Below are 25,856 nucleotides of genomic sequence, written 5' to 3'. Positions count from 1 at the left end.
TCATGGATTCTGATCCTTTATGGTGGTAGCTGTTAAATCTTGTTGACGTTGACTGTGGTTTCTCAGTGTTTTAATTCTTTTTGATTGTGTGCAATATTTTTGCTTTGACCTGGAAAATCCAGATTTGGGCTATAACATTTCTGGGAGTTTTCATTTTGGGATTTCTTTTAGGAGGTGTTCGATAGATTTCTTTTTCCATTTTCACTTTGCCCTCTTGTTCTAACATGTCTGTGCAGATTTTTTTATGATTTCTTGAAGTGTGATATCCAGACTTTCATTTTAGTCATGCAGATCAATGATTTTAAAATTATTTTTTACTGATCTGTTTTCCAGGCCAGTTTTTTACGTGAAATATTTTACATTTTCTTCTATTTTTTCAACTTTTTGATTTTGCTTTAATATCTCTTGTTGTCTCATGAATTCATTTACTTATGTTTGGCCCAGTTTAATTTTCAAAGAATCTGTTGTTTGAGTAAGGTTTTGTGTTTCCTGTGCTAAGCCATTTATTCTCTTCCCAAGTCTTTCCTCCAAAACTCTAATTTCTTTTCATGTTATTTTCTATTGCTATCATCTAGTTTATAATTATAATTTTAAATTAAAAAATAAAGCTTAATTTATTCTTCTAGGAATTCTAGTTAGTTTGAGAGCCAATCTATGTTTTTCTTGAAGACTTTGCTTCTCAGTATTTTGGAGTTATTCTCCTCTTCTGAGTTTGTTCCTTGGGCATCCATGGTGTCATAATATCAATTTTTTTTGTTGTTATTGATTGCTTTTCTTCCAGTCTTACGTCTTGTATTAGGACTTTTTGTTAGGACCAGGCTCTGTATACTTCTGGAGGGAATATTGTGGCCTTGTATTATTCTAACCTGCCTTAATCTGGTGTTCAGCCACTACATTCCTTGTATATTGAGTTCTATATTCCTCAAAGATAACAGGAATAGTTTGAGCCAGGAATCTTCAACCTTTTAGCAGATTTTATATGATCAGATCAAAGCCTAGTCTTTGGGTCTTCCAGACTCCAATTTGTGACTGAACAGTACAGAGGCAGACTTTCCCCTCAGTAGTGATTAGTGGACAGTAGTTGTTCCATACTCTGTTAGCAAACAGAAAAGATCACTAAGTTCAGAATGACTGTGCTACTGGCCTATCCCTGTACTGGATCATCCAAGATGTAGATAGATAGATAGATAGATAGATAGATAGATAGATAGACAGATACATACATACATACATACATGCATGTATACATAGATATAGATTGATATACACATTAAAATATTTTATTTCTCTGTGGATTATTAGGCCAATCTCCTTTGTTGGCCCCTTAGATCTCATTGACAAAGTTTTGTAGGGTTTTGGAGCTTGGGGGGATCATCTAAAAATAAGAACACCTGAAAGACCACATCATCTAAAGAGTTACCACTTCCATAAGTACTCTATGCTTGATATCTTCCATCTGACAATAACAAACACTTTTGGAAAGCACCTGTCTACTTGCTTTATACCTCACTTTATGCTGATAAAATTATTGAGCGATTATCTCGGCACCAACAACTACCAAGGAATGTTGCATGATTTTAATGGATTATGGGAAACTCCTTGTTGAGTGAGAGTATTTAACTCTGTTTTACTATACTAAAGGAAATGCTTACCGTCCTTGTAGTTGTTGTTTTATACTCAATAAACAATCGCTACTGCTAAATTATGTATTCTCAGAACTTTTCAGTCAATTTTGTGACTATGAAGATGTGGTCTTCGACAGAAAATCATCAGCCAAAGTCAATCTGTTCTTTTCCCATATTTTAATTCAGAATCTTCTGAATATGTGTGTAAATTATTTGCATTAAGATTTTTTAAAAGAAAATAAATATTAGTTGAATTAAAATACATTGATGGGATAAGCAATGACTCAATCACTTTTGTTTGAGGTTTTTTGGCAATAATACTAAGAATTTTTCTACTACTTAGTCTGCTCTCCTCAGAGATGTCTTGAAAGTCAATTTGAATGTACCTTCAATAGTGTTTTGTTTCTACTATAGATTTTTTTCCGTGTGGAATATTAGCTGACATTTATGTAATATTTTCAAATTTGCAACTCTCTCTGGAGAAGAAAATGGCAAACCACTCCAGCAACCAAGCCAAGAAAACCCCAAATGGGATCTTAAAAAGTTGAACACAACTGAAACAACCAAATGAAAATAATATATAATATTTTAAAATTGGCAACATTCTCTATACACATTATCTTGTTTGAGCTTCATAACAAACTTATGAGGTAGGTATTAATATCTTCATTTTACAGTTGGGGTAGTTTAGGTACAGGGATTAAATGGCTTTCTCAGAGTATCAAGGCTATCAAGTGTCAGAGGTGGAATTAAAACTAACACTCCTGATTCTGAACCTAGGGCTTTTTCGCCTTTACTGCTATGTCTCAGCACTGCTCCAAACCTACTCAGATGCCAGGTTCGTTTTCTTAGGCACCACGTCTACCTTTCAGTGAGATTCGTGGGGTACTGAGTTGTTAGTGTTCTAATACAGTGTTTCCAGTGTTATTGTTTACAAGAACAAATGATTCTAGAACACTACCAAACCTTCTCCATTTGGGTTCTATTTTTGTTTTTCTTCTGATTTAATCTATGAATGCTTTAGTTTAGATGTGGGTCTCAAAGGACAGAAATAGCTTTAGTCTCTATTGTTAACTACAGATTAATTGATAATATGCAAACCCTGAGTAGTACACACACACACACACACACACACACACACACACTCACACACACAGACGCACGCACGCACACATGCACCCACGCATGCATGCATTCACATGCTAATCTGCTTTGCTGGCCAACCAAGTATCCAGATATCCATTCTGGTCTCTGAGCAGCAAAGTAGCATATGGAGTACTTCCAGAAAACCTTCCCAGAACCACAGGCTGATTCCTAGTGGCCTCAGCAGTTAATGCAACTACTATTTTACACTCAGAAAGGCAACATGGGCAGTAATTTTTTCAAATATACAGATCTAAGGTAAACAGATCCTAGGAATATTTTTAATATGCCAATCATTACAAATAAATTGGTAGAACTCCCTTGGAGTCAGGGCTACACATAGAGATTCATAGGTCATTCTTGTGGGTTTGATCTATATGTGAAACCGTCTCCTCTAGAATAAATAAATGTATGTACATATGTATATATACATACATAGAGATACATGAATATATACATATATTTACATATAATTAAGGATACCTAAATTAATGGATAGAACATTAAGATATTCTAAAGATGAAAAATAAATATGCTAATTTCACTTGAGAAATTATACATGTGGGTTAGTAGTTGATGACACACTCTGAATTCTTCTCTGAGCAGCCTGCATCACTGCAAAATTACTTTTTTCCCCCTCAACCACCTTTTGATCTCTTGTGATGGGATACGATTCATGATCAACAACCATTCATAATATGCCATATCTGTCCACCTAACAAAGAGACCACCTGTTTTCTGGTTAGTGCAGTTTCCCAAGCACTTTTTTTTGGTCCTCTCATTTTGGCAATTGTTTCATATAATTAAAATCTGGTACAAAATGGCATTAATCAAAAGCAATATCTATCACTACCCATTTCTCATTTTTTAGTCAATAACTTCTTGGACAAGTATAGGTTGGAGCTGCTCTAATTACATACTGGGTCTTATCTTTAACCTTTCTTATTTTTTCATCTTATGTTTGGTTAGAGGGGAGCTTCAGAGAGTAAAGCAGAATTTTCCCATTTTAGGATCTTGGCTGCCTGACATCACCAAGGAGATACAGGGACTAATGTGAATGAGAGAAGATGAAGAGGACAGCAGAGGGCACCAGAGAGCTAAGCTAGGACAATTGGTTCCATGTGTCATAAATGGAAAGTTGGGAGTAAAGCAACAAAGAAATAATGTTCCAAATCCAGTAGATTTAAGTGCATTGTGGAGGCAGGGAAGGAAGGAGGGTCAGAAGAGAAGCAGTGCTAGCAAAGGGAGCCGGTCAAAGAGGGAAGTCCAGAGGCATGGACCAGGTTATAATAGAGGATGACACAAATCACCAGCCAGTCAGAAAGTATTAGATGGTACCTTTAAAGGACAGAGTGTGAGGTCTGGTCGCTTCTCAGATTCTCTGAAGTTCCTCCCCAGTGATCTTTAGATGGATATCTCCTAGCAGGTGCCTGATATCTGGTAGGAATTGTAAAGTCTTGATATCCCACTAGTTTTTCTTGTTGTTATTCAGTAGTTGGAGTCACATCTAATACTTTATCACCACATTTGGGGTTTTCTTCACAAAGATATTGGTATGGTTCGCGATTTCCTTCTCTAGCTCATTTTATAGGTGAGGAAACTGAGGCAAACAGAGTTAAGTAACTTGCCCAGGGTCACAGCTAGTAAGTGTCTGAGGCCAGATTTGAACTCAGGAAGAGGAGTCTTCCTGACTCTAGGCTTGGTACTCTATCTGCTATACCACCTATCTGCCTCTATCCCAATACCTAGGAATAAGTATTGAGAAATCTGTAAGTTCATAGTTACAGCTGACATGAATGAAAAGACTCTAGTTTTTGTTGCCAAGGGTCAGTATTGTTACTAGAACTCCCTTAAGGTCCCCGATCTGGGTCTGAAGGCAAGACAGTGGAGGAGAAGACCACCGCCCCCAGTCAGTACTGTCTTGGGCCATAACTGCCCAGAAGCAGCTATGTGATCTTAGGGACAAATGTGGGGAAACCGAGCACAGACACAAAGCACAAGACACAGGCATCAAAAGGCATCATTTTATTAATATAGTGTCAACAATCCAGAACAAGTGATGGAGGGAAAGGAGGAATTTAGCTGTTGGCAGCAATAGTTTCCTCGATCCAGTCCACATAGTTGCAGACCTTGGTGTAGACACCAGGCCTATTTTTCTGAGCACAGCCATAGCCCCAGGAGACGATACCCTGAAGCTCTCCATTACAGGCCACAGGGCCACCTGAGTCACCCTGGAAAAGGAGAACAAGAATGAATGAGAAGGGGGAGAAAGGAAAGGGACTGAAGCCTAGGCCTTAGGATGAAACTTGGAATCATGAAAAGAACACTATAGCTCCCCTAGTGCAATAGATTAGCTGGTACAGAAAGCCCTCCACAATATTCCCTTCCAATGCTATTTCTATCCCTTTGGATCTTTAGGACTATTTCCTTAATCTTTATTATCTCTTCATATCATAACCTTAGCTCCAATGATATAAGAGCCAAAGCTCCAGGCCCCAAATGCCTGCTAATAAAGATATCAGTTCACATTCATCCCTGTTCTGGGGTTGCTCTTTGGCAGGGATTCTTAACTTTATATCATGGACTCCTTTGGAAGCCTAGTGAAGCCTTTGGACCCCTTCTCAGAATAAGGGTTGTTGCCTACATTCATAAATGAAGAAAATGCTTAATTTCAGTTAGAGGTAAGTAAAAATAAAGATGTATTTTTTTTTCCATTTTAGTTCCTGGACCTCCTGAAATCTCTCTACAGACTTCTTGAGTGTTCATGGACCCCAGATTAAGAACTCTGTTCTAGAAAGTAGAGACCTGAGCAGGGATACAGCTCTTCTCTCTCTAATCACAGAGTCTTAGATGGTTCCAGAACCCCTGCTCTCCCACAGGTGCCTTTGGTTTCAGCATCTAGACAAGCAAGGCCTTACCTGACAGGAATCCTTGCCACCCTCTAGAAAGCCAACACAGATCATGTTGTCAGTGATCTCTCCAGGGTAAGAGGCCTTGCAATCAGCATCAGACAAAACGGGGGCAACCAAACACTGAAGCAGGTCAGGATAGTAGGCTGTAAAGAACATGGGAGGAGATGGAAAAGAAATGTGGGCATCCGAGTAGGTCACAAAGGCAAGCGAAGTTCAAAACCTTGAGAGCTGAATAGAGAGCAAATCTTAACTTGGAAAAGAGAAAATGGCTTGTATTTCTTTATCTGATAAAACTTTCATATCTTTTTATACTTCTTTAATGGCAGCTGACATATATCCCCAGCACCATAGCCATTCATGTACTTGTTTCAGTTCCACAAATACACTATAAGCTCCTTGAAGGCAAGGAGTGGTCTATAAGCCTAAGGGTCCCCCATAGCATCCAGCATAGTATTTTGGACATAGTAGACACTTATGAAATACTTGCTAAATAAATAAATGTAAATACAGTGTACAAGAGGCCAGACAAGTAAAACATTTTCTTTTCATCACTCTATGTTTAAAATATGGATGGCTTTGTAAAATTGTAGATTGGTATCCAAAAAGAGACAGCTCTTCTGCCTGCTGAGAGAATAAGGAAGTGAGCGGAAAGTGCAGGAAATGGGTGAATGTTAATTGACCTCAGATTGTCTGTTAATCAAGTTCTTCTAATGAACAGAAGGCCAGAACCACCAGAGAAGCTTCATTTTCATTAAAGGCAGGGCAGGTGGTATAAATTTCAAAGCTGGAAAAGTATATCAACTGCTTCTGTGACATGGAGGGAGAACTAGATTCACAGGTCTTATAATGTCTTAGGAAGGCTCATTCATTTTACAGGCAATAAAACTGAAGTTCTACTCATTCTTCAGCTTGCCTAAGGACATACAGGTAGGAAGCACAGGATTTGGGCAGAACCATAACTAGGAACTTAGCAGTCAGGATTACCACTATACAATGTACCCTGGGCAAGTACTTGAGGTGAGCAAGGTACCTCATGAGTCAGCACACAAGGCCTCAAGGCATAAGGACATAAGGCCCAGTGTGGCGAGAGATCTTAGGACCCTTAGTACTTGGTGGCACAGAGACAGAGGCCCTGGGACATTACAAAGAGGGGAGAGAGCAGGCAGAGCTAAGCAGCCTCTTACCTGAGTAACAGATACTCAGGGGGAGGAAATTTGTAGCTTTCTATTCTAATTGTTTTCATTAATAAGGGGAAAAATTCAGTTATTTTTACAATTCCTGGGCCCTGAAACCATTCAAAGCCCTGGTTACCTGCATCGTGGTTAAGAACTCTGAATGTAGGGCTTAAATGGCACTGCTACTTAACACCTGTATAACCATAGATAAATGACAGTCTCTCTGGTTTTCGATTTCCTCATCTGTAAAGTGAGGACAATTTATAAGCTCCTCACTGAATTAAGGGAAAGATAGTTTCTCAACACCTGACCCAGCAAATCATTTCATTTCCCTTGGGGGCCTGGGGTAGGTTGGTGACAGGAAGAGAGATAAATCCCTCCTAGAATGGACTTTGAGGTTCAACTGTGGAGATCGTTTGTAACCTCCCCAGCAATAGTGTTGATTCACTGTGTCTTGAGACCTAGCCGAGGGCAAAGAGCAGGAAGCCTACTATACAGAATAGGAACAAGGAAGAATCTGACCAAAGGTTAGGCGGCTGATAGAAGGAAAGGTTTATGAGAGAAGACAATGCTACTCACCCCCAGAGCTCAGAGTATTGCCCCAACCAGAGATAATGCACTCAGTGCCTACAGCAGCACAAGCGCTGGGCAGGGAGATGGTATTCACATATTCATTAAGGACGGCTGGAGTCTTCAGCTTGATCAGCAAGATATCATTATCTAGGGTCCTGGAGTTGTACTTAGGGTGGCGGATGATCTTTTCTGAATCAATGAACTGTTCATTTCCATCAGTAGCCTCAATGTTGTGCTCTCCAAGTCTTACTTGGACACGACTGTAAGGAAGGAGAATCTTGTTCAGTGCTACGAGTGTCCCCAGGGGGTGCAGGAAGCACAGTTTTCCTACATTGCTGTAGGACTGACCAACTCTAGAGGCTTGGGGATAGAGCTGGGACTAGCTTGGAGCAGCTGGGGCTTTGTCTAAAGTGCCAGCATTGGTCAGGGCAGGAAGTAGCATGGTTCCTCTCCACTCCTACCCCAAGAAGTGCCACCATTAGACTAGCCCATTCTCTTACCCTATACTTGAGCTGTCACTCCCGCTCCCAGCCCATCTCCTGACCATGATAGACTTTTCCCTGGGTGTACCTTGCCACTCCATCCTGTACAGATTCTTATTGCTGCCATCTCTGGACTTCATAACCACTCTATCATCCCTGACGTTTAGGACTTAGCTCAAAGTCCCACCTCAATCCCTGTCTTATTTCAAATTCCCATTTGAAGGAAGCTTCCTATTTCTTCAAATTCTTCAACTGCCATTTCTGCTTTCTCCATTAGACCTCAGTCCTGGACAGGAGTGATCATGTGGCCATAATGTGGGCATCTTCCTTTATCCACTGCAATCCCCCTCAACTAAGTTTACTCCAAATACCAGAATTATGTTACTTTGAGGGAAGGGGAGTGGGTTGGCAGACGCAGCAACAAAGACTTAAATCCTACCTCAAAGGAAATGTAGGCATGGATCGTGTTTAGTGCAGAAACCCCCACAATTTCTATTGTAACCATAAAGTTAAGTGGAAGAGAACATTATCTCATAAAATTGGGGAGCCATGCTTTCTCTCCAACCCCGGGGTGCTTGCTAACCCAGTAGCGCCCATGGAGATGGGGGCGGGGGAAGAAATCACAAGCTTGCCATATAGATCCTATTTTCCCTTCCCTACCACTAGCCTCTCTCCCATGTCTAAGTTGTGCTTTAAAAAAAAAAGGGTGTGATTGCTGAGAATTTGTCCTCTTCCCCTTAGATCTTGCCCCGCTTTTCCCCTGACCTTTATAAGAGCTTCCATAGCTAGAAGACCCCCAAGTTGAGCATGTTCTGTCACTTACGACTGATAACAGTGACCAGCAGACACCACCCACTGTTCATTGATGAGAGAGCCACCACAAAAATGGTAGCCAATATTCAGAGACGCCTGGAAAGGGACAGAAGCCTCCTCACATGTTTCGCCCCCAACTATCTTGTCATCATCACTGGAGAAAGCAACTTCAGGTGGAAAAAGAAAAAGACAACAATTTAGCAAAGTATGAGTCCTAAGCCCTGACAACTGGGCATGATTTCTATGAATTATCTTCTATAAGTATATTTTTTAAAATTTTTTTCAAATATGAGTTTCTTCTGAGTCTGAGATTGCATGTCTTCATGGTACTCAGGTCATCGCAATTATGGCCATTATTAACATTGCCAGTAGTCTCCCCATCCCTAATTATTCTCATCAACCATTTTAGCATTCACGAGCCCTGATCACTAAGTGTTGTTACTGTGTTTCCTAGATTTTACTCATGATTGTCGTGATGATGGGCAGCTAGTGGTGCAGTGGATAGAGTTCTGGGCCTGAAGTCAGGAACACTCCTCTTACTGAGTTCAAATCTGACCTCAGAAACTTACTAGCTGTGTGATCCTGGAGGAATCACTTAACTCTATTTGCCTTATTTTCCTCATCTGTAAAGTGAACTGGCTAAGAAAATGGCAAACCACTCCAGTATCTTTGCCAAGAAAATCCCAAAAAGGGTCATTGAGCATCAGATACAGCTGAAAAACAGCTCAACAGCAAAACAAATTGTGATGATGAGCACACTAGAGAAAGAAACAAGCAGCCTTCCATTGCATGGCCAGGTCAGAATAATCGTTTCTTTTTCAATTGATTATCAAACAATAAGCACTTATTAAGCTTCTTCTTCTGTGCCAGGCTATGCAGACAAAAAGGCAAAAATGAAATTGTCTCTGCCCTCAAGGAACTTACATTCTACTGGGGAGACAAAATATCAGTATATATACCCATATATAATGTGTATATATATATATATATATATATATATGTATATGTATATATAGACAGAGAGATCTATATCTATCCATCTCTCTCCCTATGTGTATATATATGTATGTATACATAAATATATATCTGCTCTCCCTTGTTTGCAATCATCTCATCTACCTTGGGTACTGATTCTACCCTTTTAAAAAACAGTAGAAATTCCTTTCTCCAACATGTGGGAAATCCCACTTAAATCTTTTTTTATTGCTTTTAGTTTTCTTCACCAGGTCCAGATCATTTGGAGCTTAAGGAATCCTAATACTATTCTGCATTAGATATTTCCCCAGCTTCTAGTATGGGACCACCCACCAGCTTTTTTTTTTTCTGTAGAAAACCGTGTCTCATCAGGGCTTTCACAAAAGAGAATTGTATAGGAAGCTTTCATTCACACCCTGGTTTAGTTAGATCTCTGCAGCTAGTGGTCCAGTTTAGACAGGAATGGACTAGTGACAACACAGTCTCTGTGAAAGCCTGGCATACTTTTAAGTTGAATTTGCATTGCTAACATTTTCTCCATCATTTTCTTCAGTAAAAACAATCAATGAACAAACAAACAAAAAAAGCAAGCCCTAATTGTAGCAGCTGCTGATTTCCAAGGTGTAAGTGCTCAAACTGAACTTGTAACAATAGAACCAGGCTTGAGCTGACTCTAACATACTTGTGAGTTTAGAAGAAATGTTTTGTAGGGTGTGTGTCAGGCATGATTGAACATCAAGTTATGAGAACAGAATGGAGACATACAGAAAATGAGTGGGGTGGGGGTGTCAGTGAAAATGGGGATAATCTAAACAAATATATAAAGGAGAAATGGAAAGCCAGACTAGCTGGAGAGGGAGAAACAGAAGGGTAAAACAAGAGAAAGAAACAGGAGGTGGCTCTGAAGGAATAATGAGGGAGGTAAGCATGAGGGGAACTCACCAGCTGCTCCTATGAAGGACAGGATAAGTGGGAACTTCATGTTGACAGAAGTATGCCTAACATTGATGAAGGCTCCCAGCTTTATACCTCTCTCTGTGTGTAGTTGGGAAGGTCACATTTTCCCTTAACACATACACCTGTCAACTTTCCCTTTCCCTAGGTCTCGTATCAGCCTTACTGTATTTACCTATTTTTATAGACGAATGATTTGAAGATAATAAAAGTTTCTGTAGGACAGACAGAATACTTGATTCCAGTGAAAATTCCTTGGAGTTGATAAAACAGAATAGATGAGATCCCTACAGAGGGCAGGCAAGAATATTTCTAATGACATATATTCTTCTTGGTTAGGATAATAGCATTTGCGGCGATGGCGCAGGTGGTGATGTTGATGGTGGGAAAGGAAGAGGAACTAACAGTTATCTGAAACTCTGAAAAATCCACTTAGAGATTTATCTAGATTGTTTGGGGAGAGCTCTGATCCTGAATAAAATCATCAATAGGGGATGTTAGGAGTTTCTCTGATTCAGGACCTCAGAAGGCACAAGAAATTCTGCTCTCCATTGTCTCTACTTTTGAGGAAGAAGACTCTTATTTCAGGACAAATCCTGACTCTTTTGGTAATGAGGAACCCAATGTTAAATGGGGTTTAGAAAACACAACCAGGCCTTCACAGAGGTTTCAACTTTTCTACTACATCCTATTTACCTCAAGTGGGTGTCAAGCAGGAGCTGTCTTTGATTAAAATTTTGAATGGAAGAATATTATCATTTTCACCATCACCATCATCTAGATTGGGAAAAACAGAACAAAAATAGTTAATAAGGTATGGAACTACAAGAGTGAAGAAGGTAAAGGAGCACCTACCTACCTAGACCTGGATAAACTACATATCAGGGCTTCTAATGAACTGGTTCATTTGATTACCAAATAGCTGTAAATAATCTTTGAAAAACCATGGAGAAGGCTTACAGAAATATGGCAGAGTTACATAGTGACATATTATGATATAGCCCATCTTCCCAATAGTTTTCACAATAATGAAGACAGAATGAAGAAAATGGTTAGGGTAAATAAGAAAGGTAGTAATGACAAAAAGAAAATACCTTCTCAAAAAAGTAAAAAGAAAGATCAAATGTGAGCACTCAAAAAAGAAAATTAAATTAATAATATTTAAGTTGCAAAGAACCGAAAGGGAATATACCTAAAGGGGAAAAATAATGAATGAAAACCCTCAATCATTCCAGAAGCAAAACTGGAATCATCCTAACACATCAATGAGTCAACATACATCCAAATGGTTAATAAACATTTTCAGGAAGTGTTTCAACAATCTGGCTAGCAGCTGTTGTGGGGGTGAAAGCCCAACACAAGCCCAACAACAAGCATGCTACCAGCATGCTGCAAAAGCTCAGGTTCTTTTGATCTGCTTTACTAAGGAAAGCAATGCTGAGGGATTAAAAAGCTTACTTTAATCTGTCATACAAACACCATTCACTTAGTTCAGGGGAAAAAGCCAGCACCCTGAACTTCAGAGCAAATATAAGCAAATTACAAACATTGACAGACAGGCCAAATATAATTCATAGTTACCAACATCTAAGTTCAGCCTGGGAGCTCATAACAAGGGCTGGCCCAGAGTCACTTGAGCCACCAGGGCTGTGGGTAAGAGCTCTGAAAAAGAAAAGCTAACCCCGGTTTTATATCTTTTTCAGGGTCAAGGGTGAGTCACACATGCGACTCACCTATGTGAGCTAAAATCGTCACAAAGAGACGACTTAAACCCACATGGTCTAAAAGCCTCTGATGTCCCAAACATGTCACTCAAACCCATGTAAACCAGGCCCTCCCCTGAGGCAAGGAGGTCACCGAGGACTCCCAATCTAATCAAGGAAACAAAGGCCAAACTCTTCAAGGGCACTTGGTTGAACTGAGTGCTAAGAGGCCATTTTGATTGCCAACACACTCCACCCCTGTTCAAGGATACATAATCTGAATAGTCATGGATCCTGGAACAAAATAGAGGCATTATACATTGTGATCCAATCACTCAGGAAACTAAAACATATCATTCACAACAAAGCAACACATATCATTCAGTGCCATTCCCAAATATTTGTTTACAATTCCTATGTTCACCCCTAGGTCAAAGCAAGTTAATCTCTTTATCTCATACTCATAAAGTACTTCTTGAGCATCACACTGTCATTGCAGGCTTTTTCCAGTACCCTCAGGCATGGGCATGCTTTAGTTAGTAAAGTTCTAAAGCAAACAAACAAACAAATAGAGTTCTCTTGGGGATGTCTCCTTCTCCGCAGACTGCCATTGCAGGCTTCCACTTGGCACCCAAAGTCCAAAGTTCTGCTGGGGTCTGTTCTCCCCATGCTGTTCCAGTCCCCACTTCCAAGTCCTGAGGGGCAGCTGGGCAATAAAGCAGACAGGGTGGCGTCCCTGGGGGTCCAAGACACTTTCTCCACCCAATTATGAACAAATCCACCCCTCCCTCCTGGGTCCCAAGCAGCCCAAGGGGGAAGCAGCAGAAAGGCACACTTAGCCCCTTGCTGCAAAGTTTCCATCTTGCCCAAGGGCTGAATTCCAAGCCCCTGGGTTCCTGGTTGTTTGGCTGAGGCTGGCCTCTCCTGGCTTTCTGCCGGAATCTCAGTTGTGATGTAGGTGATTCTCCACCTTTTTGCTCACCTCAAAGTTCTCTGCTCCGGCTGGAGAAGTCAGGAAAAAAGTACACTCAGAGCCTTGCTGAAAAGTTTCCATCTTGCCCCAGGGCTGAACCCCAAGCTCCTGTGTTCCCAGTCCTCCTTCTGCTGGAATCCTGATGCAGGCAGCTCACAACTCTCACCTTTCCAAACTTCTCACATAGGCAGTTTTCCCTGCTGCCATCTTCTGCTTCTTCTCTCTCCTCACCACCAATTCCTGCTCCTGTCAATTCTGCAGGAAGGTTATTCTCCACTCCTGTTTCAAAATTTGTCATACAATATAATTTCAAGGCATCTTTCAGCACAATCTTCCAGAGCCAGGCTTATCAGCTCAAGCCCTCAGAAGAAGGGATTATCTCCCAGGGCCCCTGCTCTGGGCCCCTGGGAAACCACTCCCAGGACTTCCACAGGCCTGTTTTCCTTCAGGCTTTTGTTGCTCCTGGGGCTCCATAGAACTATAGCCACCCCAAGTACAAAGAACAATCCAAAAACTGGGAAACGTTCAGCCACTGCAGTACTTTCCTTTTGAAATGCAGATCCTGCCGACTATATTTGTTTCAACAATCTGGCTAGCAGCTGTTGTGGTGGTGAAAGCCCAACACAAGCCCAACAACAAGCATGCTACCAGCATGCTGCAAAAGCTCAGGTTCTTTTGATCTGCTTTACTAAGGAAAGCAATGCTAAGGGATTAAAAAGCTTACTTTAATCTGGCATACAAATACCATTCATTTAGTTCAGGGGAAAATGCCAGCACCCAGAACTTCAGAGCAAAGTACAAACAAATTACAAACATTGACAGACAGACCAAATATAATTCATAGTTACCAACATCTAAGTTCAGCCTGGGAGCTCATAACAAGGGCTGGCCCAGAGTCACTTGAGCCGCCAGGGCTGTGGGTAAGAGCTCTGAAAAAGAAAAGCTAACCCCGGTTTTATATCTTGTTCAGGGTCAAAGGTGAGTCACACATGCGAGTCACCCACGTGACCCAAAAGCGGCACAAAAATGCGACTTAAACCCACATGGTCTAAAAGCCTCTGATGTCACAAACATGTCACTCAAACCCATGTAAACTAGGCTTCCCCTTGAGGCAAGGAGGTCATCAAGGACTCCTAATTTAATCAAGAAAACAAAGGCCAAACTCTTCAAGGGCACTTGACTGAATAAGTGCTAAAAGCCCATCTTAATTACCAATACAGGAACCCAAGCATGTGTTCCATGGGATGGCTCCTATAGACTGATTCTCGAATATGATCCAACCCCCCACTGCATTTAAAACATCTAGGAAATGCAAAGGAGATAACAGCATCACATGCATTTTGCATCTGGGAGCTGGTAGCAAGGGAGATGTATAACCCTTATTTCATATACAAAAGTAATGGTCAGGAACCAGAGCCAAGATGACAGAGAGAAGCCAAGAAGTCGCCTGAGCTCTCCCCATTTTTCTTCAGAAACAATGTTAAACTAAGCCTCTAAATGGATTCTGGAGTGAAAGAACAGAAAGACAGAGTGAAACACTTTTCCAGCTTAAGATAACATAGAAGGACTTCAGGAAAAGTCTGTCTCATTCAAATAAAAGGGGAAGACAGAACAGCATAGTGTCAGAGCAAGCCAATGGGAGGCTCTTTGCAACAGCACAGATCAGGCCAGTGGCATAGCAGGCCAGCTGTGAGGCGGCCTCCAGCCCCAGCACAGAAGGCAAATTACCAGCCCCAAACCCAGGCAACAACAGGCCCAACTAGAACTGGCCCACCCCACCCCAGCTCAGCAAGCAAGCCACCAGCACCTGACAGCCCAGCACATAAAGCCACTGACCAGGCCCCTGACCCTTTGAAGTCTTTTCTATGGACCATAGAAAGCTACTATGGTGACAGGGGAGATCAAAACACAAACTCATAAGAGGACAACATTGTCAAAATGCCTACATGTGAAACTTCAAAGGGGAATATGAATCAGTCTCAAACCCAAAGAGCCTTCTTAGAAGAACTCAAAAAATATTTTAAAAGTCAAATAAGAGAGGTAGGAGAAAAAATTGGGAAAATAAATGAGAGGTATCCTGGAACCAGCAGGTAAAATAGTCATTGACAGAATCTACCAATTATATCTTAAAAGAAATCCCAAAATGTAAACTCCAAGGAACACCATAGCCAAATTCCAGAATTATCAGATCTAGGAGAAAATACTTCAAGCAGCCAGAAAGAAAAAATAATCAAATATCAAGCCACAGTTAGGATTGTAGGTCTTAGAATATGTTATTCCAGAAGGCAAAGGAGTTTGGATAACAACCAAGAATCAACTACTCAGCAGAATTAAGCATAATCTTTCAGGGTAAAAGATGGACATTCAATAAAATAAGAGACTTTCAAACTTTGCTGATGAAAAGACCAGAGCTGAACAGAAAATTCTATCTTCAAATACAAGACTCAAGAGAAGCATAAAAAGTTAAATAACACAGAAAAAAACCATGTTATTCAATAAGGTTAAACTGCTTAAATCCCTACACAGGAAGATGATACTCATAACTCTTGAGAACTGTATCTTTATTAGGGCAGTTAGAAGGGTTATACATAGACAGAGGGTGTGGGTATAAGTTGACTTTGATATATGATATAAAAAAATTAAGGGGCAAAAAAGGATTGTACAAGGAGAAGAAGAAAAGGGGAGGCAGAATAGAGTAAATTACATAACATGAAGAGGATCAAAAGACCTATACAGTGGAGGGAAAGAAGGGGGGAGTTCTGATTGGATTCTGCTCAAAGAGGGAATAACATATGCACTCAGCTGGGCATAGAAATTTATCTTACCCTATAGGGAAAGGGAGGGGGCTGATAGAAGGAAGGGCATGTTTGGGGAGGCAGTGATGAGAAGCAAAACACTGGTGAGGAAGGACAGGATGAAAGAGAGATCAAACAGTAGATTGAATCTGGCTCACTTGTGAAAACAAGTGTCTCAAAAAGTAGGATTTCTTAAGACAACCCAATATGGAGAATCCTTAATAAACTTTGTCTTTTTCCTTGACTGAGAAAAAGAAAGAAAAAAGAAAAGAAAGAGCAAAGTATAAAGTGGGGAGGAAATAAGATGGAGGGAAATACACAGTTAGTAATCATAACTGTGAATGTGAATAGGATGACATCTGCCATAAAACAGAAGTGGATAGCAGAGTGGATTAAAAATCAGAATCCTACAATATGTTGCTTACATGAAACACATTTGAAGAAGAGAGATACACGTACAGTAAAGGTAAAAGGCTGGAGCAGAATATATTGTACTTCAGCAGAAGTTTAAAAAAAAGCAAGGGTAGCAATCCTGATCTCAGACAGAGCAAAAGCAAAAATAGATCTAATTAAAAGATATAAGGAAGGAAACTACAACTTGCTAAAAGGTGCCATAGACAATGAAGTGATATCAATACTAAATATATATACACCAAGTGGTATAGCATCCAAATTCTTAGAGAAGTTACATGAGTTACAGGAAGAAATAGACAGCAAAACTATACTCATGGGGGACCTCAACCTCCCCCTCTTAGAGCTAGATAAATATAACCACAAAATAAAAAAGAAAAGTTAAGGAAGTAAATGGAATTTTAGAAAAGTTAGATATGATAGACCTATGGAGAAAATTGAATAGGAGTAGAAAGGAATATGCCTCTTTCTCAGTGGTATATGACACCTACACAAAAATTGACCATGTATTACAGCATAAAAACCTCACAATCAAATGCAGAAAGGCAAAAATATTAAATGCATCATTTTTAGACCATGATGCAATAAAAATTACATGTAACAAAGAGCCATGGAAAGATAGACTAAAAGTTAATTGGAAACTAAATAATCTAATCCTAAAGAATGAGTGGGTCAAACAACAATTTACAGAAACAATAATTTCACTGAAGAGAACAATGAGACAACATACCAAAACTTATGGGATACAGCCAATGAAGTTCTTGGGAGAAATTGTATATCTCTAAATGTTTACATGAATAAAATAGAGAAAGAGGAGATCAATGAATTGGGCATGCAATAAAAAAGCTACAAAAAGAACAAATTAAAAATCCTCAATTAAATACCAAATTAGAAATTCTGCAAAATCAAAGGAGATTAATAAAGTTGAAAGTAAGAAAAATATTGAACTGATAAATGTAAGTAAAAGCTGACTTTATGGAAAATCCAATAAAATACATAAAACTTTGGTTAATTTTATTTAAAATGAAGAAAATCAAATTACCAGTATCATAATTGAAAAGTATGAATTCACCACCAATGAAGAGGAAATTAAAGCAATAATTAGGAGCTATTTTGCCCAATTAAATGCCAGTAATTCTGAAAATCTAAGTGAGATAGATGAATATTTGCAAAGAATTTAAATTGCTGAGATTAATGGAAGAGGAAGTAAAATACTAAAATAATGCCATTTCAGAAAAAGAAATTGAACAAGCCATCAATGAACTGCCTAAGAAAAAATCTCCAGGGCAAGATAGAAGCATGCATTTACATTATTTATAAGTGAATTCTACCAAATATTTAAAGAACAATTAATTCCAACACTATATAAACTATTCAGAAAAATAGGTAGAGTCCTACCAAATTCTTTTTATGACACAAATATGGCGCTGCTGCTTAAACCAGGAAGATCCAAAACAGAGACAGAAAATTATAGACCAATTTCCCTAATAAATATTGATGCAAAATATTTAAATAAAATATTAGCAAAGAGATTACAGCAATTTATCTTAATGATGATACATTATTACCAGGTGGGATTTATACTAGGAATGCAGGTCTGGTTCAATATTAGGAAAACTTTCAGCATAATTGACTATATCCATAACAAAACTAATAGAAATCATATATGATTATCTCAATAGATGCAGGAAAAGCTTTTGACAAAGTATAGCACCCATTCCTATTAAAAACACTAGTGAGCATAGGAATAAATGGAGTTTTCCTTAAAATAGTAAGTAGTATTTATCTAAAACCATCAGCAAGCATTATGTGTCATGGGAATAAGCTAGAAGCTTTCCCAGTAAGATCAGGGAGAAACAAGGATGCCCATTATCATCACTACTATTCAATATTGTACTAGAAATGTTAGAAATGAGAAGAAAAAGAATTTGAAGGAATTACAATAGACAATGAGGAAACAAAACTATCACTCTTTGCTGATGATATGATGGTATACTTAAAAAATTCTAGAGAATCAACTAAGAAACTACCTGAAATTATTAACAACTTTAGCAAAGTTGAAGGATATAAAATAAACCCAGAGAAATCATCAGAATTTCTATATAATACTAACAAAACCAAGCAACAAGAGACAGAAACAGAAATTCCATTTAAAATGACTGTAGACAATATAAAATATTTGGGAGTCTATGTTCCAAGACAAACTAAGGAACTATATGAACACAATTACAGAACACTTTTCACACAAATTAAGTCAGATCTAAACAGATGTAAAAAATACCAATTGCTCGTGGGTAGGCTGAGCTAGTATAATTCAAAATGACAATTCTACCTAAATTAATTTACTTATTCAGTGCCATACCAATCAAACTACCAAAAAGTTTTATAGAGCTAGAAAAAATAATAACAAAATTCATCTGGAACAACAAAAGGTCAAGAATATCAAGGGAATTAGTGGGGAGAAAATGCAAAAGAAGGTGGACTAGCCATACCAGATCTAAAGCTATATTTGTAAAGTGGCAATCATCAAAACTATTTGGTACTGGCTAAGAAATAGAGTGGTGGAATATGTTAGATACACAAGACACAGTAGTAAATGATTATAGTGATATACTGTTTGATAAACCCAAAGACTCTAGCTTCTGAGATAAGAACCACTTGACAAAACTGATTGGAAAATTGGAAAATAGTATGGCAGAAACTAGGCATAGACCAACATCTCACACCAGATTCCAAGATAAGGTTAAAATGGGTACATGATTTATACATAAAGGATGATACCACAAGCAAATTAGCAGAGCAAGGAAGAGTTTATCTGTCAGATCTATAGAGAAGGGAAAAAATTTATGACCAAACAAGAGATAAAAAACATTATGAAATGCAAAGTGGATATTTTGATTACATTAATTTAAAAGGTTTTGCATAAACAAAGTCAATGCAACCAAGATTAGAAGGAAAGCAGAAAGCTGGGGAATATTTTTTACAGTCAGTGTTTCTAATAAAGGCCTCATTTCTAAAATATATAGAGTACTAAGTCAAATTTATAAGAACAAAAGTCATTCCTCAGTTGATAAATGGTCATGATATGAATAGGCAATTTTCCTAATGAAGAAATTAAAGCTATCTATAGTCATATGAAAAAAAAGCTCCAAATCATTAAATCACTAAATTTCTCTAATGAAATTAGAGATTAGATTAGAGAAATGCAAACTAAAACAACTCTGATGTACTACCTCACACCTATCAGATTGGCTAAAACAACAGAAAATGAAAATGCTAAATGTTGGAGAAGATGTGGAAAAATTGGACCACTAACATGTTGTTGGAGTTGTGAACTGATCCAACCATTCTGGAGAGCAATTTGGAACTATGCCCAAAGGGCTATAAAACCATGCAAATCTTTTGATCCAGCAATACCACTACTAGGTCTGTATCCTAAAGAGATCATTAAAAATGGAAAAGGACTCACATATATAAAAGTATTTATGGCAGTTATTTTTGTGGTGGCAAAGAATTGGAAATGGAGGGGATGCCCATCCACTGGGGAGTGGCTGAAGAAGTTGTTGTATATGAATGTAATGAAATAATATTGTGCTATAAGAGATGATGAGCAGGTGGATTTCAGAAAAAAGACCTGGACAGACTTATATGAACTGATGCTGAGTGAAGTGAACAGAACCAGGAGAACATTGTACACAGTAACATCAACATTGTGAGAGGATCAACTATGATAGACTTAGCTCTTCTCAGCAAAACAATGATCCAAGACAATTCCAAAAGACTCGTGGCAGAAAATGCTATCCACATCCAGAGGAAGAACTACAGAGTCTGAATGCAGATGCAACCATATTATTTTCACTTTTTTCTTTTTATTTTTTTTCTCATGGTTTTTCATTTTTTGTTTTGATTCTTCTTTCACAACATGACTAATGCAGAAATATGCTTAACATGATTGTACATGTATAACCTATATCAGATTGCTTAATATCTTGGAAAATAGAGGGGGAGGGAAGGAGAGAGAAAAGATTTGGAACTCAAAATCTTATAAAAGTAAATGTTGAAAACTATCTTTACATATAATTGGAAAAGGTAAAATATTAAGTGGAAATAAATTTTTAAAAAGTAATGGTCATCTATTCTTCACTGTTTTCCATATCCAAAAAGGGTATATGGTCATTTTTCATTGTTTTTCTCCATGCCCAATCAAATCTGTCAATTGATTTCAAAAAGTTCTAGGCCATAGTTAGAGTGGGACATCCCTTGAATTTTCTGAGCCAGTCTGATATCAAGAAAAGAATGTGAGATATGTTTGTCAGAGCATGTGCCTTGATTTTTCATTCAGACAATACGTCTGGTTACTATGGTTATAATATACTTGAAGTTCTGGATCCTCAGTGGTTTAGACATTACTGCTGTGGTGATTGATTAGCCCATCCTGATATATCTGATGAGAATCTAATTTCTTCCTCTCTCTCTTTCTGTAGCATTTGCCTGGCCTTTTCTAAGTTATGTCCCTGGAACCAGGAGAGTTGCTAGATATAGTGATATCACAGATAAAATCCACCTTAAATACAGAGCTGGATATGTCCCTGGCTATATATCTAAGGACCACCAGAATCTCTCCCTACCCCCAAGATTAGTGAAACATAGGCTTACTTTGGACTTTCCCTTTTGGGGAAGACATTTTTTTCTTTTTTTCTGAGATGGAAGTACAGGGATTCAGAGCAATAGTCCCCTCCTTTGTTACTACCCTGTGACCCTGACCAATTCATTACACTGACAGATAGAAATTACCTTCAACCTCCTCACCCCCAACACAAATACACAACATGTACCCCTTTTTTATGAAGATCACAAAGAATGGATTGGAGAAGACTGACAAGGTAGGTGACCTTTGTCCAAGATCCCTTTCCATTTACACTTGTCCACAAATCATAGTATGGTCCCCTTCTCACCTCACTACAATATCCCTTGTATGAGTTACCTGGGGCTCCTATGTGGGAGTAGAGGATAGGGCTTCAACAAATGGTTAGGGTGGAAGGAACCTTAAGGTCATGATTTGCCATGATCAACAGCAGTTCTATTTCACATGGACAACAGCAGTTCTATTTCCCGTGAATGGTAGAAATAACAGCTCTGTTGAAGGAAGATTAATGACATTTTTGTTTATAGTACATGTCCTTGGCAAGTTGAATGTTCCAACACATGGAAATGCCTACATGTTCCTCACGGTTGCAACCTAAAGTGAATTTCTCATTCCTGTCTCCTTCCCACATAAAGGGATAAACAGTATAATGGTCCATTTCAGGGATTAAGATAGAAAAATAGTTCTTCCTTTTGCTTAATTATAATTTATTGATATTAAAACAAAGAAAACAGTGAGAGCACATGGCAATCCGGTACTGGTTTAGTACATGGCACAGTCCAGGTGAGGACTAGCCAGAAACTTATCAGTTCTGTCAAGACTTTAGAGAGAAACTTTATCCCAGTTTAAACTTAATGGTCCCTGAATTTTAAGACTTTTTTTAAAAATTTTTAATCAGGAGTTAACAAAGGGAGCTGGCATCCTTTAGAAATTCATTTAGTTAGGGTAAGCAGACCTGACTGTAGCCACTTTTAAATATGTTAACCACGAGTAAGCTAGATAAAGAAAGATGCCCATAGAAGTTGAGGAAATTACTCTGGTTCTTAATGATTATGCCTTTGAATTTCATGAATCACTGATTATATATCCCCACTAAGGCACCTTTCAATTATATCATCTCTTTTTTATTTTATTTTGATGCAAAATATACATCCAAGCAAATCCAACAAAGTATATTGACCTCGATTTATTGAAGGTTAACAGAAAGTAGGGAAGCATCACAATTTTTCTGACACAAATACTTATACTCACAAACAACAACTTCAAAATCATACTAACATGAGAACTCCTAACAAACCAAAGACTTAGGAAATATACTGAAGGCACCAGTAGAACGTTACATAAAATAAGAGTCCAAAAGTATTTTCCAGTTTACATATTATTTCTCCAGTCTTACTCATTACTATCCTCAGCTTTTCCTGCTGGCTGGTGGAAAGTCTATAGGAAGTTTGTAATACTATCCAGGAAGAATAGATGCTTCCGATAGGTCATCTCACCACAAAAGGACCAACAAAAGGACCTTCTCAGCTTGTTTGCAAAATAAGAATAAGCCTGAATAAGAATGCTCTCTGGAGTGAGGAGTGGGAATTCAATCTGAAGATACAGAAATAGACAGGCAGACAGACAGACAGACAGACAGACAGACAGACAGATAGATAGATAGATGGATAGATAGATAATAGAAATTCATACATATATTCCAAATTTTCTTATCTGTTTAGATAGTGGCTCAATGGATAGAATGCCAGGTCTGGTGTCAGGAAGACTCATCTTCATGAATTCAAATCCAGCCTTAGACACTTATTAGCTGTGTGACCTTAGGCAAGTCATTTAACCCTGTTTGCCTCAGTTTCTTCATCTGTAAAATGAACTGGAGAAGGAAATGGTTAGCCACTCCAATATCTTTGCCAGGCAAACCCCAAATGGGGTCACAAAGAGTCAGACATAACTGAAACCACACAACAACAATAACAAGTAGATAGTGTACCCCCTTAACAGAATGTGAGCTCTTTAGAGGTATAGACAATATTATATTTGTCTTTGTCTCCTCAGCACCTAGTATAGTGCTTTGCACATCATAGTCAGTTAATAAATAGTTAAGTCCAGTCAAACTGAATGGAATCAAATTAGATCAAATCCAGTTATTGCAGCAAGCCCCAGGATTGGAGGGCATTTGGTGCTGTAAGTTTCCATCTTCTTGTGGGAGGCACTTTGCCAGCAACTTAGTCCAACCTCTTAAAAAATATTTTCTATAAACCCATGTTTCCTTCCACCACTTTCTGCTCTTTTCGTGATCCTGTCATAACTATAGTTTATTTTGTTTGCATATATTTTCTACCCATCACCAAGGCTGTCCATCCTTTTTCTTTCTCTTTCCAAACTCACACATTTTGCTAGCCTTTTGGTGGAGATCTGTTGTCTTTAAGCAAACAGGGCAGGACAAGTCTTGTCCCACTTCAAAAGCCAACACCTAAATTTTAGAGCCAGCCATTAAAACATCAAGACAGCTAGGTGGCATAATGGAGAAAGCACTGGACTTCAAAAGTCCAAACTTTTGGAGTCAAAAACACCTAAGTTTAACCTTGCCTTAGACAGTTACTAGGTGTGTACCTTAGGCACGTCATATAACTGATCTGTGCTTCAGTTTTCTCTTCTCTGGATTCCATGACCACTAGGGTTACTTCCATCTCTAATTCTATGATCCTTTGACCTCACATTATAACAGAAGCAGAGCAGTCTAATTAGATTAGGGAGATGCATGGTGATATCAGGAAGAACAGGCACATTTCACAGAAACTGAGCTAATCTCCGTCCTCACCCTTCCAGTTGGAGTCTGATCTTTTACCTCATTTCCCAACCACTCCCTCCTGCTAGAAAAGAAAGCTATATATATATATATATATATGTATATATATACATATATATATATATATCTGCTAGCTTATCATAAACATTTCACCTTCCAACACTGCAGAAATAGAGTTTACTCACAGCACTTTCTAGGAAAACTAGTAACCATTAAATGATGTAGGTTGGGTGAACTCCTTAGCTGGTTGATTCCTGGAGCTCTGGGCTTCAGCTTGTCCTTTATCAAGGACATATTGGGATGGTATATAGCAAACTCTACCTCCTTCTGACTGGCCTAAGCTTCGATTATCTACTTAGTCTCATGGGAGCCAAAAGAATACATAAAGAAAAGGGGAAAACATTCAAAGTCAAAAGAGAGTAGGCACAGCAACTGATACCTGCGAGGGCATGGCACCACAAGAGTCTTCTTACTCTGTGACCATCCACTTCCCTTCCCCTTGGCTCTCCCTACTTTATTTTCAAAATGTGCTTTAATCCTATACATTCTAGTATCCTGTCACACCCATACTCTTCAAGTTAAACCCTCTAATTATGGAGTCCATACTCTGCTCTTTGCCCAGTCTGAGGAATATTTCACTAAAATGGATGTTGGGGAAACCTCACAAAGAATTTACAGAACCAGCTTACAATCAAGTACTCCCTATACAAGTAAGAGGAAAATATGATCATAATCTCTCTTTTCTGGACATTATTCTTCTATTAATCCAGTTCACATTGACATATGTGGTTGTTGTACTTCATTCTTGAAGAAGACCAAAATGATATCGCTACGTCGTAGTCAAGTTGTAGTATGTCCAGCCGTGGCTGATCAGAGCACTATGAGCCTGGATGGCTCTACCACAGCTCAGGCGCAGCTAGTTCATATGAACATTTAGAGTGGGGATGACTCTACATTTGCTCATCTCATGTTTGTTTTGAGTTGCTGCAATTATGTTTCTCTCATAGTGCACAGTGCCTTCTTTGATGTGGGCACACCATGCTGGGTGGTCCTTTGGCAGTGCTTCCCATGTCTCATAATTGACTTCAAAGTGTGTGTGTGTGTGTGTGTGTGTGTGTGTGTGTGTGTGTGGTGTAGCAATAGACGACAGATAGATAGATAGATAGACAGATAGATAGATAGATAGATAGATAGATAGATAGAAGCATATATAAATACACATTCATATATATTTGTAAGATGTATATGGGAGACGGGGAGAAAGAAAGGAAGAAAAGAAAGAAGGAAGGAAGAGAAGGAAGAAGGGATGGAGTGATGGAGAGAGAGAGAGAGAGGAGAGAGAGAGAGAGAGAGAGAGAGAGAGAGAGAGAGGAAAAATACTTTTTTTTCGTGGGGGGAGATAACCAGGAGGCTCCAGGCATGACAAAATCCAAATAACATTACAAAAATGAAAATGATTGTACTTTAACGGAAGGAAACATCTGGTTATTGGAATGGGAATCATTTCTGAATTACCTATCTGTATATAGTCAAACTACTAACCTGTTACACCAAAGATCACAATCAGTGATATATATATGACAAGATATAATACACAGTGGTGAAAACACTAATCTTTCCCATTTTAAGAGAAGGCATAGACATTGACTACAACCATTTCTTAAGGATATTTACTCAATGTAAAGCAATTGCCATAATGAGGAGATCAAACGAGTCTTATGACCTCCTCAACCATCAAACACTGGATCCCCTTGCTAAGTGGAGAGATATGGTAAGTAAGGACAATTACAGTTTAGAATATAAACTCCACTGTAAAATCTCCAAGAGCAGAAGAGAAAGAATATAAGCAGTCTCACTTTATAAATCTGTGT

The 25,856-nt window shown here is 38.7% G+C and overlaps 1 protein-coding gene across 2 annotated transcripts; it reads right to left on the bottom strand.

The window, feature by feature from the left end:
* Positions 1 to 4,846: 4,846 nt before the first annotated feature.
* LOC118850679 (anionic trypsin-like) lies at positions 4,847 to 10,680 on the bottom strand. Of its 2 annotated transcripts, XM_036760253.1 has the most exons (6): positions 10,641 to 10,680; positions 8,737 to 8,890; positions 7,929 to 7,934; positions 7,435 to 7,688; positions 5,687 to 5,823; positions 4,847 to 4,999 (listed from the first exon to the last, which is right to left on the bottom strand). In XM_036760253.1, exons 1-6 carry the CDS (start codon positions 10,678 to 10,680, stop codon positions 4,847 to 4,849), a joined length of 744 nt encoding a protein of 247 aa, XP_036616148.1. The 2 variants fall into 2 exon arrangements, with proteins under 2 accessions (XP_036616148.1, XP_036616149.1); XM_036760254.1 differs by lacking the exon at positions 7,929 to 7,934 and having other exon boundaries at positions 8,734 to 8,890.
* Between the last annotated feature and the right edge of the window lie 15,176 nt (positions 10,681 to 25,856).

The sequence above is a fragment of the Trichosurus vulpecula genome, chromosome 5 (genome assembly GCF_011100635.1).
Source record: "Trichosurus vulpecula isolate mTriVul1 chromosome 5, mTriVul1.pri, whole genome shotgun sequence".
Classification (NCBI taxonomy): domain Eukaryota; kingdom Metazoa; phylum Chordata; class Mammalia; order Diprotodontia; family Phalangeridae; genus Trichosurus; species Trichosurus vulpecula.
The sequence above is the reverse complement of the archived record's forward strand: the minus strand, read 5'-3'. Positions and strand labels throughout refer to the sequence as shown.

Coding starts and splice junctions, on each gene's coding strand:
- LOC118850679 (XM_036760253.1), bottom strand. CDS start 10,680: ATGAAGTTCCCACTTATCCTGTCCTTCATAGGAGCAGCTG. Junction 5,824..7,434: donor CAATACTCTGAGCTCTGGGG/GTGAGTAGCATT, acceptor TGTTCTTTACAG/CCTACTATCCTGACCTGCTT. Junction 5,000..5,686: donor GTGGCAAGGATTCCTGTCAG/GTAAGGCCTTGC, acceptor CTCCTTTTCCAG/GGTGACTCAGGTGGCCCTGT.